We start from the raw sequence: 19,383 nt of genomic DNA, 5'->3' as shown, positions 1-19,383 counted from the left end.
CTATTGCAGGGTTCCCACGGTCATGAAATTCCTGGAAATATTTTGAAATTATAAAGATATGTTTCCATTTCTGGAAAGGTTTTGGAATTGATCAAGGGTCCTGGAAGGTCCTGGAAAAAATAGCTATGCATTGTCTTTGGTTATTGATTTTGTGAATACCTCTGAAAGGACATTAAACATTGGCCAAACTGTCAAATATTAGAGGCAGAAATTGTGAAAATAGCAGATCTACATGCTCACGTTGTGAGCATGTAGATCGGCTATTTTCACAATAAAACCGTGTTATACAAAATTCCTCTACTCTTAGTGCTCGTCAGGGTGCCGGGTCCCCAGTTAAAATATGATTATTTCTGGGGTCACGGCCTGAAAAAAGGTTGAGAACCACTGGCATACACTGCCTGTCTTTGGGCATTGCACATAGGAGTAAGCGACTCGTTATTGAGCTGAATTATTGTTATATAGTCCTGGAAATCGGGTTAAATATTCTGGAAACGTTTTGGAAATTAATTGGTAAAGATGTGTGGGAAGTGGGAACCCTGCTATTAGTTCAAGCTAAGAACAGTGGTGGAAAAAAGTACTCACATTTTTCACTTAAAGGGGTCATGGCATCAAAAAATTAAAATATATATATATTTTTTGTGGCTTTTTTTATGTTTCTTGACCTCAATTACACCCCCAAAAAAATTAACATTCAACATTCAGTGGTTTTTCTGTAATCTGTAGTTATTGGAATAATTAGGCTCAGAAAGTGGGTTCATTTGCCTCTGGACGTACACATCATCATCAGGATGTGGTTGTAGGTGAGGGTGTACGCAACAACTGAAATGGTAAATGGTGCATTGGAACGAAACAAACACAGTGGAAAGTAACACCAAAGGTGATACACCCTCCCCTACAACCACACCCTCCCCTGGATGATGATGCGTACGTCCAGAGGAAAATTAACTCACTTTTCTGAGCCTAATTATTCCAAAAACTACAGATTACATAAAAACCACTGAATGTTGAATGTTTTTTTATTTTTTTGGTGTAATTGAGGTCAGGAAACAAAAAAAGCCACAAAATGTTTTATTTTTATTTTTTATGTCATGACCCCTTCAAGTAAAGTATCAATACTGCAATGTAGAAATACTATGTTATGAGTAAAAATCCGGAATTCATTTAAATGTACTTGAGTAAAAGTACAAAAGTCTTGGTATCAAAATGTACCAAAAGTAGAAAGTACTTATTATACAGAATGTCCCATTTCACACGTTTTCAAATTTATAAAATGTATTAAAATATTTTTCAAATTAGCAGATCTACAAGCTCACAATGTGTTGCATCGCAACGCATTGTGAGCTTGTAGATGGGCTATTTTCAATTGGCAGAAATGTATATAGGGTATAGGGCTGAAGTGGTTAATGTATTTGTAATAATAATCTAAATCTACAAAGTAACTAGTAACTAAAGTTTTCAAATAATTGTAAAGGTACAATATTTCCCTCTGACTGAGATGGAGTAGAGGTATTGAGAGTCCTAACTAACAAATGTAGTTAGTTAGTTTACGCCACTGGCTGAAAACATCTGCACATTGTTTGCATGCTCCAAAAACGTACCTCTAAGCGTTTCAACCCTTTAGGTCTTCATTAGGCAAATATCTCTGTGAACTATTAGTTCAAGCTCACATTGTCCCAGTAGTGGAGGACAAGTGGAGAATTTCACAACAGTGTGAGAGATATTTGAGATTAAGATATTTAAGCAATATCCTACAAGGTGGAGTGCGGTTGTACTGAATATCAGGATGGCTGTGGTTACAGTATGCTTGGCACTCAGCCACAGCATGACCTCTTTGAGCATGATGTTGCTTGTATACAACAACTCAACAAGCACCATTTATTTAACAGCAATAAGCGACAGCAAATAATGATTTGTTTGTATATTTAAACATTTGGCTCACAAATAGTTGTCAGACTGGACTGTTGCCAAGCAAGACATAAACAATTTAATGCACACTAGCTTGCTGCTTTGTGTCTACATGTTACCACAGGACAGCTACTTAATCTGTACATTTATTGTGCAACCAGTGAAATAAGAATAGGAGTCTGTTGACACAACTTGACAGTCAGGTTGGTGGCATGTGTGATTCTAAATCTTGTGACACTGAACAACCCAAGATGGCAAAGCATTGTTCCTGACCTTTTGAACCACAATTTGAACGTTCTTCTGGAACGGTCTTAAGACGACCAACATCACACAGTCTGCAGACACCTGAAACCAGTGGTTCCCAAACTATTCAGGTCGAGACTCAAAAGAGATTAGATGTTTGCCAAACTAGTGAAAATAGCAGATCCACAAGCTCACAACGGGTTGCTTTACGCTGTGTTGCGAGCTTGTAGTTTGGCTATTTTCACTACTTTTTATGTTTATTTTTTTATGGAATTTCTTAGATGTGTTTGTTTGTTTTAAAATGTATAATGTATATTGTATACACACACACACACACACACACACACACACACACACACACACACACACAGAGACACGTATGAGCTTCGATCCTGACTGTGTTGGTCTTCATTTACAGCCTCTATATGGCCTCCTTCAAGCTAAACTCCAGCTCATCACACACGCCTACTTTGAAGAGAAAGACTTCTCTCAGATCTCCATTTTAAAGGTGAGAAGAACCTCTCTCACGGCTCAGAAAAAAAAACTATGTTCCTTTTTTTCTCCTTACTGTTCTCACTTCCTGCTTGGTCCTCTGTTTCCATAGGAACTGTACGACCACATGAACGGCTCCCTACGGGGGTTGACTCTGGAGGGATCACAACTTTACCTAGGTGAGGATGGCTTCCATTTGATCTGTCTACACCAGGGGTGGGCAACTTTGATGATGGCGAGGGCCACTATATTTCCACCTTCACTCCAGAGGGCCACATTGCATATTGCTACGTCCTACTTTGTCATTCTAGTAACTCATACAAAAGAAGCAAAAATAGCAGATCTACAAGCTCAAAACGCATCGCGCTGTGATGCGTTTTGAGCTTGTAGATCGGCTATTTTTGCTTCTTTTGAATTGGAATCCTTAATTATTTTTTATTCTTTTGTATGTAACAATTTGATTTAATTTCAAACGCATTTAGTTATATATTCATGTATGAACCTAAATACAAATACATTGGACATAAAAAAAATACATTTTATTACTACTATACTAGTCATTAAGCTACTAATATAGACTGACGGAATTAAAGCAGGTCATGTTTGGAATTGTAACAGCTGAAATCAAAAATATATCAGTATTCCAGTATTAACCTGCGGGCCACATTAAGTGAAGGTGAGGGCCGCATGTGTCCCCCGGGCCGCCAGTTGCCCATGTATGATCTACACCAAGCACTTCACAACCCTTTCACTCCATCAGGGGGGTCCACTTGAAAATCTTGAAAATATTTTTTTTCCTATCGATTACTCACCCCCAAATATCCCCGAATTCATGGATATTTCTTGTTTTTGTCGCATTACTAAGCCAATAATTTGATGCCCAGCAGTGGTTCCCTATGGAGACACAAAGAACCTGCTTTGATCCCTATGGAGACACAAAGATTCTCCTCAAATTATTAGCTTGGGAATGTGACACAAAACAATAAATATCCTTATTCTAGTCTCCATGGGGTGAGTAATCGATAGGAAGAACAATCATTTTGGAGGTGAACTATCCCTTTAAGTGGTCTTAACCCTTCTTGTGCCGATCCCGAACAAGTTCAGCTTTTCTTCAGTACAATACAATATTTTTTTTGCTATTTTACTTACCCTGAGCTGCTTGTAGAGACGTGGGTGGTCCTGGCTCGTCCTACGCTTTCCAACGAGCCATTCTACGTGGTCCGACGATTTATTCCATTGAAAATGGCCAGATGCAAAGTTTAGAGCCCCCCAATTTTTACTCCATCTATGCTGTCTGCGGCGCGACGTATTCCGGGGTGCCGATCCCGAACTAGTCCGGCTTTTTTAATAAAATGAATTAATTAATCGGAGGCCTCGCCGAAGCCTCCGTCTAAATTTTCATCCAGGCCGCCAGACCGTGCTCTGTTTACACGGCCCGTGAGAGGGTAACGCCGCCGAATCGCGCCGCCGAATCCAATACATTCTCACATCTTTAGAGCTCATTTTCTCTGAACTGTGTTCCTATGGAAGCCAAAAAGTTTTTTTTGTGGCTTAACTCATTGAGTGCCTATCCCGAATTAGTTCGGGATATATTATCGCATCCCAGAGTGCCTATCCCGAACTAGTTCGGGATATAAAAAAAAAAAAAAAAATTTGAAAAATATTTTTTTGAAATTTTTTTTTTTGGACCCCATCAAATCTAGTGAACATGATTTCAATCGCGATTTTGCATGTTCCACCCCCATACAACCCCATCTAACATACAGGGCAGCCATGTTTGTTTACATAACATGTAAAACATAATGGTGATTATCTCAAGAATGCCTGAACGGATTTCCAATCGGATTTTTTTGTTTGAAAGCTGTGAACAAACTGCACAAATCCACTCCAATGCAATCCAGGATTGCATTGGATTTTTTAGAGCTCATTCTTCTCTGTTTTTTTCCCATGCATGAGGTGTGCAAGGTTTAATCATGGCTAAGTTGACGAAAATAAGGCTTCTAAAATGCTTGGTAGCCAATAGCTAACTTCAAGCTAACTTCATCCTCTTCCTGTACATGCACAAAGGAAAGTGTTCAGGCAAGTCATGGCTGCAGGGCTTCTGCATATACCAGCATATCTCTATGGGATTTTCTATGGCCACTGGGCGCCCTCTAGTGGTGAAAGGGGTGGCACTAAATGAGTTAATAGCCCCAAATCGGGCTTCTAAAATGAGTGTTAGCCTATAGCCATCTTGTAGCGCTCTTCATGCGGGTCACTTTCATTCCACTAGTCAACGTGAAATGAAAACTGACTGCTGCGTGGGTCCCCGTATGTAACAGCAGTGGTCTGTGGGGGAATGTCTGGCACTTTGGCGCCCTCTTGTGGCCTTGGCACCCAACTTGTTAAAGGGATGAGTGGGGCTGCATGCATTTTCAGAGCTAGCTTATTTTAATGATCAATCTATCCATTGTTCTGGACATTTTCTGGCTTGGTACAACCCAGTATATCCCTGCAAGGCACAGCGTTGCTTTTTGGCAACATGTTTTAAATAATTTTTTAAAAAATGTTATAATTAGTTTTCCTGTTCTTTTTTCACATTAACATCACCATTAAATACTATTGTTTAGTATTACAATGCCATTGGCCACGATATTTGCATATAAATACCCCCCACAGGGGCTGACATTCACACATCCCAGAGAAGTTGAAATTCCAGCGTCTGGACGAACAACATCTCACTTTTTAACCAAAGCTATTACGCACTAAAACATAAGTAAAATGCCTGTAATATTTTTTTCCGTGATCATTAGAATCTCTAGAACACGTGCATATAATATTGTGAAAAATATCCCCAAAATGCAAATTAGAGCATGATTTATGATTTATGGCTATAAAACCTTACAAAAACATTATTATTATTTTTAAATTACATTTTCCTGTGATTAGGACTCCTACAACACCATTATGATTTTTTTTTTTTTTTTTTTTTTGGCCAGTAGAAATTAATTCGGGTCTTGCAGGGATATACAGTAGTATAGTAGTTTAAGTTGTAAATCATTTTTAAAGGTTTCAAAGAAAAAATACAGTGACTTTTAGTTTTTTCTATGTTAATGTTATATTGTCATTAACATTATAGTGTTTTGCCAATTATTTGGGACCCCACAGGTTATGAATCGCTGGTTTACACAACACTGAGCATCTTATACATACATATTCCTTCAGTCTGGGGTGGCACCTCTCAGTGGGGAATGTTTAACGGGGCTCCTCACTGGCAGGTGAGCGAGTAGGGAGGTACAAGAGCAGTGGCAACACAGAATTGTGTGGGGACGATAAATTGGGAGAAAAACAAGTACAAATACTTGTTTCCTGAACTTGTTTCCTGAAATGTCACTGACTGTTGTTGTTGCCTTGTATGTTTGATCATGACCTGATCTGTTCCATGTCTCTCCTCAGGACTGTCACCCAGAGATTTAATACTGCACTTTCGACACAAGGTAGAAATATCTCATCGTCTGTTTTAATATGTTCAAAGCAGGACAGTTACAATATTGTATGTAGAAATTAAACTTTAAGGAACTGAAATATAGCAAGACCAACAGACAGACAGGACACCACTAACAAAGTACTTTATAGCCAATTTATAAAATGTAAGACTACTGGAATTTTCTACTCAAGTATAAGTATTGATTTAAGGTTTACTCCTTAAGTATTACTAAAAGTACAATTACTTACAGTATGTTGAAAACTACGTTGTTAAAAGTATGTTATTCTGTAGACTACTCTCAGTATCAGTTATTTGGTTACAGTATGTACGCCTATAATGATCCATCCTGACTGTAAAACCATGTCAGTATTAACCAGTCAAGCTCACTACGATGTGTTATGAGAGAAAATCATTTGGTGACAGTAGCTCTCTCAGAAATGTGCAAATACATGAAAATGCTATTCAGTTACAGTAACGAGAGGAATGAGTTACTTTTCACCCTGGTTTATCATAAGTAGCAGTGTCTGTATTTGTCACTTTTTTTACGTCTTGTCAGATTAATATAATTCTCTGCTTTCATTTCCTTCAAGATTCTCATCCTCTTCAAACTCATTCTACTGGAGAAGAAGGTAGGATCAAATCTAGGATTCAACTTTAATAATGCGTGTGTGTGTGTGTGTGTGTGTGTGTGTGTGTGTGTGTGTGTGTGTGTGTGTGTGTGTGTGTGTGTGTGTGTGTGTGTGTGTGTGTGTGTGTGTGTGTGTGTGTGTGTGTGTGTGTGTGAGAAGTGAGCTGAAGTGTGTTTCTTTTGCGTCTCTCCCCAGGTCTTGTTTTATGTGTCTCCAGTCAACAGATTAGTGGGAGCTCTCATGACAGTTTTATCACTGTTCCCAGGTCAGTAGAACCCTCACAAAGATGCATATCTCTAGACCCTATCTCTGGTATAATCAATAATCAATAAATCCATCAATTTGTCTGTTCTGTCTGTACTGAGACAGTGAGACACTGTTTGACAGACAGAGAATATCTTTGCGAATGTAAGTGCAACCGATAGCTTGGTGTGTGTGTGTGTGTGTGTGTGTGTGTGTGTGTGTGTGTGTGTGTGTGTGTGTGTGTGTGTGTGTGTGTGTGTGTGTGTGTGTGTGTGTGTGTGTGTGTGTGTGTGTGTGTGTGTGTGTGTGTGTGTGTGTGTGTGTGTGTGTGTGGCAATCGAACGCAGTTCCGTTGGCAAAGATTTTCTTTTACTTTTTGTCTCAACAACATTGTCAAAATGAGTTCACTCAGTTGACTACAGACCTTTGCAGTAAAGTATTAATGCAGTAATACAGTAAAACGGTTTACTATTGGTGTAATAATACTGCTGTGATACAGTTTACTAGATAATGGCAAAAGTGGATCTACAAGCTTCATTGAAATTAAAATATGTGAAGATATTCTATAATGACATGCCCAAAATATGGATGGCAGGTTGAAAGAGGTTCAGTTGATCATAGGTCTGTGTGTCAGTTAGGGCTGTAACTATAGTGGCGTTTCCATAAAGCTACTTTTTGCGCATTAACGGCTTATTCGCACAATATTTTTATGGAAACACTTCAAAATGCGAATAAACTTTCATTATCCGCAAAAAAAAATATCCGCTTGGAGGAGGAGGATTTTGAGTCTTTATCGAATAAACTAAATGCGCTTAAGTGAATGGAAACGGGTCAGACAATAAATGCGAATAAAATATGACGTTCTGGTCCATATCGTCCTCCTATAACACTTTCCCCCGCCGCTTAATTAACGTCCATTGTACAGCTACAAAACAAACCGGTTGTTATACACGGAGTGACCCTTCGTCATCACACCGTGTTGCGCGTGTCAAAAGTGTCCGTACAAGCACACAGCAGCTCGCTTCTGCGGCGCTGCAGGATGCAGTCTGCCCGGAGGACTCAACCGGGCGGCGGGGCGGCCGCCTCGGCTCGGGGATACCCCTCGGCCGGGGTCGCTTGCTCTGTGCTCCCGCCGGCCGCACTTTCTCCGCGGCGGTGCGTCGCGACTGGCTCTGGGTCGGGAATCGGGATGCGTGTGCAGCGAGTCACAGCAGTGCCCTCACGTCTCTCTGTCTGAAAGATTCAGCCCCATCCCAGCTCTGTGCAGTGTGCACTGTGTGCAAGCCCGCGGGAAGTGTTTCCAGCAGGTCGGTCAGACGGACCCAGGCAGGATCTCCCAAGAATCGCATTTCACCTGTTTAATGGAAACGGGCTAAATTCGCTTTGTCTTAAAGCGCATTTCTGATAATTCGCTTCCCTAATTCGAATAAGTTTATGGAAACATGGCTTATGATATCTTCTGTTTGTAACGTTTTCGATTAGTCGAATAGTAATTGCCCTCAGGTCTAATGGGTTAAATGATCGATCATTGATTATGTTTTATAATTGATTAAATTAACTCTATCGATTAACCCATTTAGGCCTGAACACATTATGACGCAATATTTTGTGCTTTAAATATATTAAAAATTGCAGATATACAAGCTCACAGCGCGGCACCAAGTGCAGCGCTGCGAGCTTGTAGATCTGCTATTTTAGAAAAATCGTGAAAATTAGAATTTTGACCCGATTCTATAAGTGTCTTTTGAATCCTTCTAAGATTTTTGGAAAAAACCTATGTTTCTATGTCAGCAATCTGGCCAGCCATCGTCAAAGAAAAGGTCCTTTTCACTTAACTGGAGCTCAGTTAGTCTGTTCTTGAGAGACTACTGTGTCAGTGGTGCTCAAACCTTTTCATGTGAAGGACCCCCAAAATGATATTTATTTGGCCACGGACCCCCATTTCAAAATATCTAGTTCCAGGGACCACCCAGAAGCAAAATTTGAGTTACAAACGTTCGCTTTGAAAATACAATATATTCAAAGATTTGCACACATTTTCACGACTTTTTCAAAAATAGCAGATCTACAAGCTCGCAGCGCGGCACCGAGTGCCGCGCTGTGAGCTTGTATATCTGCTATTTTTCACTGGTTAAAGCATTCAATAATTCTAGGCCTAAATGGGTTAACTGTCGCACTACCCCCTAGTGTCAGTAACACATATAGCGTGGTTGTCTCTCTCTCTCTCTCTCTCCAGGTATGATAGAACACGGCCTGGCAGACTCGTCCCACTACCGGCCGCGGGGCAGCGTGTCAGAGGAGGTCATTGTGAGCCTGGCTGACAGCACCACGCCGGGGGCCGAGGAGTTCATCTCTGTCTCCGTCACCGACATCGACGGGGCCCCCGTAGAGCTGCTGGGGGAGGGGGGCCAGGAGACCCTCCAGGGGTCGCCGGCAAAGGTTGTGGAGAAGGCCACCCCCCCATCGTCGTGGACCACCACAGCACAAGGTTATTACAGACCGAATCCACATGACATTGCTACAACCAAAATTGGATTTCCAGTTAGATCAGTGGTTCTCAACGTTTTCAGGCAGCGACCCCCAAAATAATCATGTTTTAACTGGGGACACCCCACCACCCTACGAGCACTAAGAGTTGAGGCATTACATTTTGTATAACACGGTTCTATTGTGAAAATAGCAGATCTACACGCTCACAAGCATGTAGATCGTCTATTTTCACAATTTCTGCTTCTAATATTTGACAATTTGGCCAATGTTTAATTTGTCATTTTAGAGGTATTAAAAAGTCCTTAAATTGTCACTTTAGAAATGTGTAGATACCCTCTATACACTTAACACTTTATGTTGGTTTGTTTACTGAGAAAACAACGTTGCACATTAAGTTAATCACCTGGGGACCCCCAAAATAATTTGCGGACCCCCTGGGGGTCCCGACCAACAGGTTGAGAACCAGGGATCTAGAGAAAGCATATGATAAGGGTGCCGAGAGAGGAACTGTAGTATTGTATGAGGAAGCCTGGAGTGACCGAGAGGTATGTCCGAGTGGTGCAAGATATATGGAGTATGGACCTTGTAAGACAGTGGTGAGCTATGTGTGTGACAGAGGAGTTCAATGTGAAAGTGGGTCAGCACTGAGACCCGTATTATTTGCTATGGTGATGGACATACTGACAGATGAGATTAGACAGGAATCCCCATGGACCGTGATGTTTGCAGATGACTTTGTGATCTGTGGTGAGAGCAGTGAGCAGGTAGAGGAACATCGAGAGAGGTGGAGAATAGAGAGGAATGAAGTTTAGCCGCAGAAAGACAGAATACTAGGGGTGTAACGATAGATTTTAACAGTGATACGATATGCATCACGATACATGGTTAACGATACGATACATGGACGATATTGGTTCATTCATGGCGATACGATACGATTCGATTCAATGATTTTAAATAGCAAATACATGGACATAATATTTCAACACATATGGACAAACTAGGGGTGGGCGATATGGTGATAATTATCGTTAAAGAGACGATAAAATTTCTCCACGATATGACTTTTCAGAGATATTGTATATATCGTGATACAATTGAGGGAGCCTTGTAAAAACTCCTGTTTAATCGTTAATACAGCGATTCATTGCAGAATTCAATTTAAACCTTCATTTTGGTCTAAATCAGTAGTTCTCAAACTTTAAAATGTCAAGGTCTCCACTTAACTCTGACCGAGAGGTATGTCCGAGTGGTGCAAGATATATGGAGTATGGACCTTGTAAGACAGTGGTGAGCTATGTGTGTGACAGAGGAGTTCAATGTGAAAGTGGGTCAGCACTGAGACCCGTATTATTTGCTATGGTGATGGACATACTGACAGATGAGATTAGACAGGAATCCCCATGGACCGTGATGTTTGCAGATGACTTTGTGATCTGTGGTGAGAGCAGTGAGCAGGTAGAGGAACATCGAGAGAGGTGGAGAATAGAGAGGAATGAAGTTTAGCCGCAGAAAGACAGAATACTAGGGGTGTAACGATAGATTTTAACAGTGATACGATATGCATCACGATACATGGTTAACGATACGATACATGGACGATATTGGTTCATTCATGGCGATACGATACGATTCGATTCAATGATTTTAAATAGCAAATACATGGACATAATATTTCAACACATATGGACAAACTAGGGGTGGGCGATATGGTGATAATTATCGTTAAAGAGACGATAAAATTTCTCCACGATATGACTTTTCAGAGATATTGTATATATCGTGATACAATTGAGGGAGCCTTGTAAAAACTCCTGTTTAATCGTTAATACAGCGATTCATTGCAGAATTCAATTTAAACCTTCATTTTGGTCTAAATCAGTAGTTCTCAAACTTTAAAATGTCAAGGTCTCCACTTAACTCTGACCGAGAGGTATGTCCGAGTGGTGCAAGATATATGGAGTATGGACCTTGTAAGACAGTGGTGAGCTATGTGTGTGACAGAGGAGTTCAATGTGAAAGTGGGTCAGCACTGAGACCCGTATTATTTGCTATGGTGATGGACATACTGACAGATGAGATTAGACAGGAATCCCCATGGACCGTGATGTTTGCAGATGACTTTGTGATCTGTGGTGAGAGCAGTGAGCAGGTAGAGGAACATCGAGAGAGGTGGAGAATAGAGAGGAATGAAGTTTAGCCGCAGAAAGACAGAATACTAGGGGTGTAACGATAGATTTTAACAGTGATACGATATGCATCACGATACATGGTTAACGATACGATACATGGACGATATTGGTTCATTCATGGCGATACGATACGATTCGATTCAATGATTTTAAATAGCAAATACATGGACATAATATTTCAACACATATGGACAAACTAGGGGTGGGCGATATGGTGATAATTATCGTTAAAGAGACGATAAAATTTCTCCACGATATGACTTTTCAGAGATATTGTATATATTGTGATACAATTGAGGGAGCCTTGTAAAAACTCCTGTTTAATCGTTAATACAGCGATTCATTGCAGAATTCAATTTAAACCTTCATTTTGGTCTAAATCAGTAGTTCTCAAACTTTAAAATGTCAAGGTCTCCACTTAACTCTGACCGAGAGGTATGTCCGAGTGGTGCAAGATATATGGAGTATGGACCTTGTAAGACAGTGGTGAGCTATGTGTGTGACAGAGGAGTTCAATGTGAAAGTGGGTCAGCACTGAGACCCGTATTATTTGCTATGGTGATGGACATACTGACAGATGAGATTAGACAGGAATCCCCATGGACCGTGATGTTTGCAGATGACTTTGTGATCTGTGGTGAGAGCAGTGAGCAGGTAGAGGAACATCGAGAGAGGTGGAGAATAGAGAGGAATGAAGTTTAGCCGCAGAAAGACAGAATACTAGGGGTGTAACGATAGATTTTAACAGTGATACGATATGCATCACGATACATGGTTAACGATACGATACATGGACGATATTGGTTCATTCATGGCGATACGATACGATTCGATTCAATGATTTTAAATAGCAAATACATGGACATAATATTTCAACACATATGGACAAACTAGGGGTGGGCGATATGGTGATAATTATCGTTAAAGAGACGATAAAATTTCTCCACGATATGACTTTTCAGAGATATTGTATATATCGTGATACAATTGAGGGAGCCTTGTAAAAACAACTGTTTAATCGTTAATACAGCGATTCATTGCAGAATTCAATTTAAACCTTCATTTTGGTCTAAATCAGTAGTTCTCAAACTTTAAAATGTCAAGGTCTCCACTTAACTCTGACAGTATACAAATGAAACGGGTCTATTTGGTTTCATTTGTATACTGTCAGAGTTACATACTTGTAATAGACCTCGCAAAAGGAACCCAGAGAGTCTAGTTTTTGTCAAGTAACTTGAAAATGAACCATAAAAACCAACGTGAAAAAGAATCGTGATAAAATCGTGTATCGTGATACAGCTTGGGAAAATATTGTGATATTGTATTTTTCCATATCGCCCACCCCTAGGACAAACCCACCTTGACATGAACACAGAGATTACACACATTTATCGATAGACCAAGAAAGAGTAGCTATATGGAATAGAAAGGTAATTAGACCCCTCTTTTTCATTTTCCCTTGCTAAATACAAGGCACAAATACTTAGTTTCCATACAATCAATTATTTGCATGGCAAAACGATTCAATACCGATTACCGCATTTTAAAACGATACAAAGCCAAAACGGTACGATATAGTAGATCATTGCAAATCAAAATCGATTTTTCGATTCAGTTACTATATCGTTACACCCCTAGAGAATACGTATGTGAATGAGAGGAACCAAAGTGTAACAGTGAGGTTACAGGGAGTAGAGGTAAAGAAGGTGGAGGACTTTAAGTACTCAGGGTCAACATTCCAGAGCAATGGAGAGTGTGGACAAGAGGTGAAGAAACGAGCGAGCAGATTGGAACGGGAGGAGAAAACGAAAGTGTCAGGTGTGACGTGTGATAGGAAAGTATCAGCAAGATTGAAAGGGAAGGTGTACAAGACGGTGGTGAGGGTTTGGTTTTTATTGGTTTTTGTTTCGCTTTTGTGATTGTAATGTGGTATTTGTCAGGGGCGAGATTCAAAAACGTCAGATAAAGTATTTAAATATACAAAAGTACATTTTCTCTATGATTTTAGTCAATTTGAGTTAGGGCTAGGGCTGTCACGACTACAGCATTTTACGTGGCGATTAATTGTCACACAAATAATTGCGATTAACGATTTAATTGTCTTTTTGTCGCTGAACACTGGAGCATATGAATAAAAATTACATTTCTGTTTGGCTTTGAAGTTGCACAGGGCAGATATGACAAATAACCTATTATACAAAGGAATGACTGGCATATTTAATAACTTTATTCTTTATTCATTTATAGTGGAAATAGACGATCTACAAGTTCACACCTCATCGCGATGCGTTGTGAGCTTCTGCTTTTTGAAAGTGTTTGAAACTATATGAAATTCTCAACATTATGACGATTACACTGAATAATTGTGATTACCTCAAATAATTGCGATTAGACCAGGGGTCTTCAACAGGGGGTCCGGGACTTCTAGAGTTACTACAGGGGGTCCTCCAAATCTTTGTGTGATAGAAACCCTTTTTCCTCCTTTTTTATATTGACCACTTGAACCCTAGTGAAATAGCAGATCTACGAGCTTGTAGATCGGCTATTTTCAGCAAAGAGCTTCGGTGTAGAGGGGGAAAAGAGCAGGCTAAGTACAGAGTGAAAGGTCAAGTTTTATAAGTATTGACGGTTCAAGTGGTAAAATATCTTAAAACACAAATTGACATTAATCCAAAATACACAGACGATTGTGCTGTCAAACGATGACACTATATGGAATCTATGAAAAAAGGCTGTGGGGGATTATGTAATAATTGTGACAGGCCAACCTCCTGCAGCAGCGCCCATGGGGGAGGAGAACGACAGCCTCCTCCTCAAGCCTCCGTCCCGCGGTTCCCCGGAGTCCTCGGAGAGCGACTGGGAGACGTTGGACCCCGGCGTCCTGGAGGACGCCGCCGGAGCCAAAGAGTCGACCGCCGAGAGGAGGGAGGGAGGCGAGCACCCGGACCCGTTTGACAGCGGCGGCGAGCAGCAGAGCGTCCCCATCACGGTGCAGCCCCAGTCTGCAGGCGGGGTCTCCCAGGGGCTGGTGTCAGGGCTGGAGGAGGACCAGTACGGCCTGCCCCTCGCCATCTTCACCAAGGTAACGCTCCTCCAGTGGGGGGAGGAGGAGGTCATAACATGTTATTAGTGCAGACCAGGCCCATCATTTTAGGGGCGTGGCCACTTGGCCTTTGGTGTTGTCCATTTTTTGAGGGCACAAAGGCCAAAAGCTAGGGCAAGAAGGCCAGGAAATAAAACAAGATTTTGGTCCATTGAAAGAATTTGTTGAATTTAAGGGTTAGGGATGATAACCTAATCTACAGTGAAATGGATAAATGATGGTATTTACAATCTGATCCATGCTCAGCCCTGCACCAATCAAAGTCACTGGATTGGTTTAAAGATGGGGATTCGGGGGAGTTAAGATTTCAGAATCTCAATAAAAGACACTGGTGTCTACATGACAAGAAAGAGACACCAGTGTCTACTGTTTACATATTGACAAGAAAGAGACAGAGGAGAAAGTGGTACAGTCAGCTGGGGGCATTAAGGCCACTGTGGCCTCAGGTCATGCCATTGGTTTGAGGGACACAAGGCCAAACTGAGGGGCCATGACCTTCATGGCTTCCTGCCCTGGTGCAAACTATTGCTCTTGTCGCTTTTCCTCATCATCTGATGTAACCCTTCACCCAATCAGACATCAAGATACCTTGCTATCGTGATGTCATCCTTTTCCCCCTCTCTAATTGGCTCCCCATTAGAGTTAACGGCAACGACTCTTGCAATTTCCAATTGCACCCTCTAGTTATATATTATTCTACCACTTTTTCGAGTCACGTGTTCAAATACTGGATTCTGATTGGCTAAATTCCGGAGGTTATGAGAGGACAACTGCCGCAAAGTTGTGTGTGAGGACTTGTCCGAGATCAATGCGCCTCAGTGTACATCCGGGGACTTCAGGAGGTAGTCGGAACACCTTTCCCCCAACCAACAAATGAAGGTCGCAGCGGTCCTATGTTTACTAACGTGCGTACTATCGTCGCCGATTTATTTGGATCCAATGCAATCCGCCAACTTTAAAGCCCCTTTTCTCTGAACCTATGCCTTTCTGGAAGCGAACAGCCTCTATTTACGGCCGGAACGGTGCTTTTAACTGACGTTAGCTTAGCTGTAAGCTAGACGCATGGATTAGTATGGAGTTGGCGCCATCTGTTGGTGAGTAGAAGATGTTGTTTGTGGAACTATCTGCTGTCTCGCGGAAGTTTTATAGGCAATAATGATTGTAACTTAAGATCCTTGCAAGTTACAACTATGTGTTTTCTTTCATGTATACGGGAAAAAGTGGTAGAAAAGCTATTTACCACTCGGGGTCGGACATTATGCTCTCATAATGTCCTGAGTGAGGGTGTTATCGGACTCGGCTGCGCCTCGTCCGATAACAACCTCACTGCGGACATTATGAGAGCATAATGTCCTCTCACTCGGGGTAAATTGCTTACTTATATTATTCTTATTTCTTATTTTTTTTGTAGGCAAAAATAGTAAAAATCACAACCAATGTGAAGTGAGCGGTGGTCGTGCTTGCATAACGTCTTCAAAAGGCTAGGATGTACAGGCTATGCTACACACACGTTTTGCTATGGTAAAACGCTGAGGAAAAAGGCTACAGACAGTCAGACATATGACATCACTAGACAAACATGATGCTACGCACACACAATTTGCTATGGCAAAACGCTGAGGAAACTGGAACAACAATGACCCAACCTCCCTCTTATCAAATATTCGTATATTGACACATTTATTTTGGATATTAAAACCCATTCAGGCCGGGAACACATTTTGCTGTTTGGGAGGGGCTTACAGTACATGTACAGTAGGTAGCAACATATTTGTTTTGTAGGCTAATTTCTGATTTAGCCCTATTCTATAGGTTAGGCCTAAATGGGTTAATAGACCTTATAATGTACACATAAAATGACAAGGCAAACATCTCCAAAGCAAACAGTAACAGCCATCTGTCCGTTCTCTCTCCCTACAGCCTGACTTATCTGAACTGATCTACAGTACAAGCCCACAACACGTCACTCTGCAGCGTGTTGTGACCTTTTAGATTGGCCATTTTCTTTGCACAAACACCCGTGCGCAACCAAGTATAAATGCAGCGTATGTCTTTTGTTTATTCTACATTGGCATTGAATAACCTCAATGAAAAACCCCAATGATGTTTTTGCCGCTTGTTTTCCGTTGCTGGCTCTCCGGAAAGTTTCAGCAATGAAAACATTTAGTTAAATCAAAGATAAGAATGACAAAAATGTCTCCAAGAGTAATATCCCTCCTCTGACATCGTGGCCCAGATTCTTCCAGCTCAGCTGTAAATGGCAGTGGAACTGTATACCAGAGGTTCTCAAACATTCTTGGCTCAGGTCACCACTGTAAATATCTTTTATACAAGTGTTTTGCGTTTAACTACTTAAACCCCAGCATCCCTATTCTGGGGGGAACATTCACCAAAAATAGCCGATCTACAAGCTCACAGCGTTGTGAAGTAATAGAAGTATATTGAAAAGTAAAGTAAAAGTACCTCAAAATTGTGTAACTGTACTTAGTTCATCAGTTATAGACGGTGACCCTTTCTCAATGAATTGAGTACAAAGGACCCCATTGTAAACAAGCCGTAGTGCTTTCTTGGATTTAAAAAATCCTATTAGTAAACCTTGTATCTGAACTGTACGGTCATGTCTTTTCCTATGTGAACTCCTAATAAATATTCAATCAATCAACAATTCCCCTCTTGTTCTTTCAGGGTTATCTGTGCCTACCCTACATGGCGCTGCAACAGCACCACCTGCTGTCTGATGTGGCAGTGCGTGGCTTTGTGGCAGGGGCCACCAATATCCTCTTCCGGCAACAGAGGCATCTGAGCGACGCCATTGTTGAAGTATGTCGTGTGTGTGTGTGCGTGCGTGTGTGCGTCCTATAACAGCAATTGATCTGCCATTTGCTATGATACATTTTAACAATGGTTCTTCTATGACAAATGTAAGCAGCCAAAATGTCTCCAACAGCATTGGACATACATACTGTCATACATACATTATTACCCTTTCATTTAATAAACATACATTCCTTGACTTATATTGTCAGCTGCTTGGGCCATTTACTGTGTATGAATGTTCTCTTGTCTTTCAAAGATTATGTAAAATTACATTAGAGTCGAACCTCCCTCCAAAGTTGGAGGGCTATTCTGCCCTCCAGAGCCACAGTGCAGTAACTTTGTTTTTGGACACACTGACTTATTTGTCTTTGTGATTTGGGGGGATAAACAATTACCCCAAGAACATATACAACTAGAGAAATTGCAATTTGGGAAATTGCGAGTGTGGTTGCCTAAAAAGTTACCTTACTCTTACATCACTATATATGGTGATAACTAAATAAAATAATTAATAAATACAATACTGTAGCTATTAAAATAAAAAATGTATGTGTATGGTCAAGTGGCCATAAATAAAAATGACTGTTCTTAAAAAAAGGTATTTAAATAAAAGTTCTTATATTTGTATTTTCTTATGAGATTGAAAAATAAAAAATCAATTTAAAGATAAAAAAATGTAAATAAATAAAATAAATAATAAAAAAAAAATATTAAAATGAAAAACTGTAAATAAATAAAATAAAAAATAAATACAAAACCTACTTTCCTCTTTATGAGTTCATAATAAATAAATTGTAAGTGTAGCTTATCTAATCATTGGGTGTTAATATTATAGATTGTCATGTTCTTGGATATGTAAGACTGTGGTACTGAAACGTTCTGTATTGTTATATGTGGTTTTCTTGACCGAATTACTAAATATATAGGTCTTACATGCTCTTTGAAATATATTGTCAATTATATCTGTTTCCGTCTCAGTATAATTTACTATGGAATCAGCAGTACAACCTAATAGAATTTGAACCGCAGACGGCGTTTTAGTTTCATTTGGTACAATCCAGATGAGTCTAGCCTTCTTGGTAAAGTGTTTATTGTGGTTTGCACCTGTGATGGCACACACACCACAGCACCAAGTACAGCTCCTTGTTTTCCTTTAGGAAGTGTGAGAATCTTGGCAAAAGGTATGGCCAAAGCTAATAGTTGTCTTTCTAGCACATTCAGGTTGCTCAGCTCTGGGGGGATAGGTGATAACTCTAAATTATTTGCGACAGCTAAGGCTGGCATTCTTTCAGCCAGTAGGGTATCGTGACAATTTTTGCATATCCACTCATGACGTCTTTCTTCTGGTACAGTGCAATTTTGCGGGCCTCCACATTGATCGTCACACAAATGAACATATTTGCCTGTGAAGTACACGGCAACCAACTTTTGCTTTTGTGTGAACTTGGAACGATGACAATGGTATACAGATTCCCAGAATAGTGCCCGATGGCAAGTTGTGCACACATAAATAGGACCATATTTAATGTCTTCCTGAAAATCTGCTATAGCGATTTCTTCTAGCATACGCTGTTTTTCTAGCATACACTGTTCTTCGGTTTCATCTTTCATCACTTTTTTCATATCTGCCTCTAAACAACTATCTAGGTCATGTCCAGGTCTTAGTAGATCTTGCTCATCTTCAACACTGGGTGGATCTTGTTCCATTGGTCCACTGATGCATCTTCTAATTCTATATTTTCTTATATATTCATTTCTCCTTGCCTTAGAGTCTTCATTTACTTTGGACATGGAGCTGATGCA

General features: G+C 40.5%; 1 protein-coding gene across 4 annotated transcripts in view; it reads left to right on the top strand.

Annotated features, from left to right (window-relative positions):
- The window catches only part of avl9 (AVL9 homolog (S. cerevisiase)), a 56,252-nt gene that overhangs the window by 14,956 nt on the left and 21,913 nt on the right, over positions 1 to 19,383 (top strand). For 2 of the 4 annotated variants that reach the window (XM_080751859.1, XM_080751862.1), the window contains exons 5-12: positions 2,567 to 2,656; positions 2,753 to 2,819; positions 6,076 to 6,116; positions 6,697 to 6,735; positions 6,931 to 7,000; positions 9,215 to 9,466; positions 14,423 to 14,742; positions 17,449 to 17,583. In XM_080751859.1, coding sequence (XP_080607985.1) covers positions 2,567 to 2,656; positions 2,753 to 2,819; positions 6,076 to 6,116; positions 6,697 to 6,735; positions 6,931 to 7,000; positions 9,215 to 9,466; positions 14,423 to 14,742; positions 17,449 to 17,583 — 1,014 coding nt within the window. The remainder of the gene's footprint in view (positions 1 to 2,566; positions 2,657 to 2,752; positions 2,820 to 6,075; positions 6,117 to 6,696; positions 6,736 to 6,930; positions 7,001 to 9,214; positions 9,467 to 14,422; positions 14,743 to 17,448; positions 17,584 to 19,383) is intronic. The other 2 variants (XM_080751861.1, XM_080751860.1) reach the window with 2 other exon arrangements.

The sequence above is a fragment of the Nannobrachium achirus genome, assembly GCF_963921795.1.
Source record: "Nannobrachium achirus genome assembly, chromosome: 21".
Lineage (NCBI taxonomy): Eukaryota > Metazoa > Chordata > Actinopteri > Myctophiformes > Myctophidae > Nannobrachium > Nannobrachium achirus.
The sequence above is the reverse complement of the archived record's forward strand: the minus strand, read 5'-3'. Positions and strand labels throughout refer to the sequence as shown.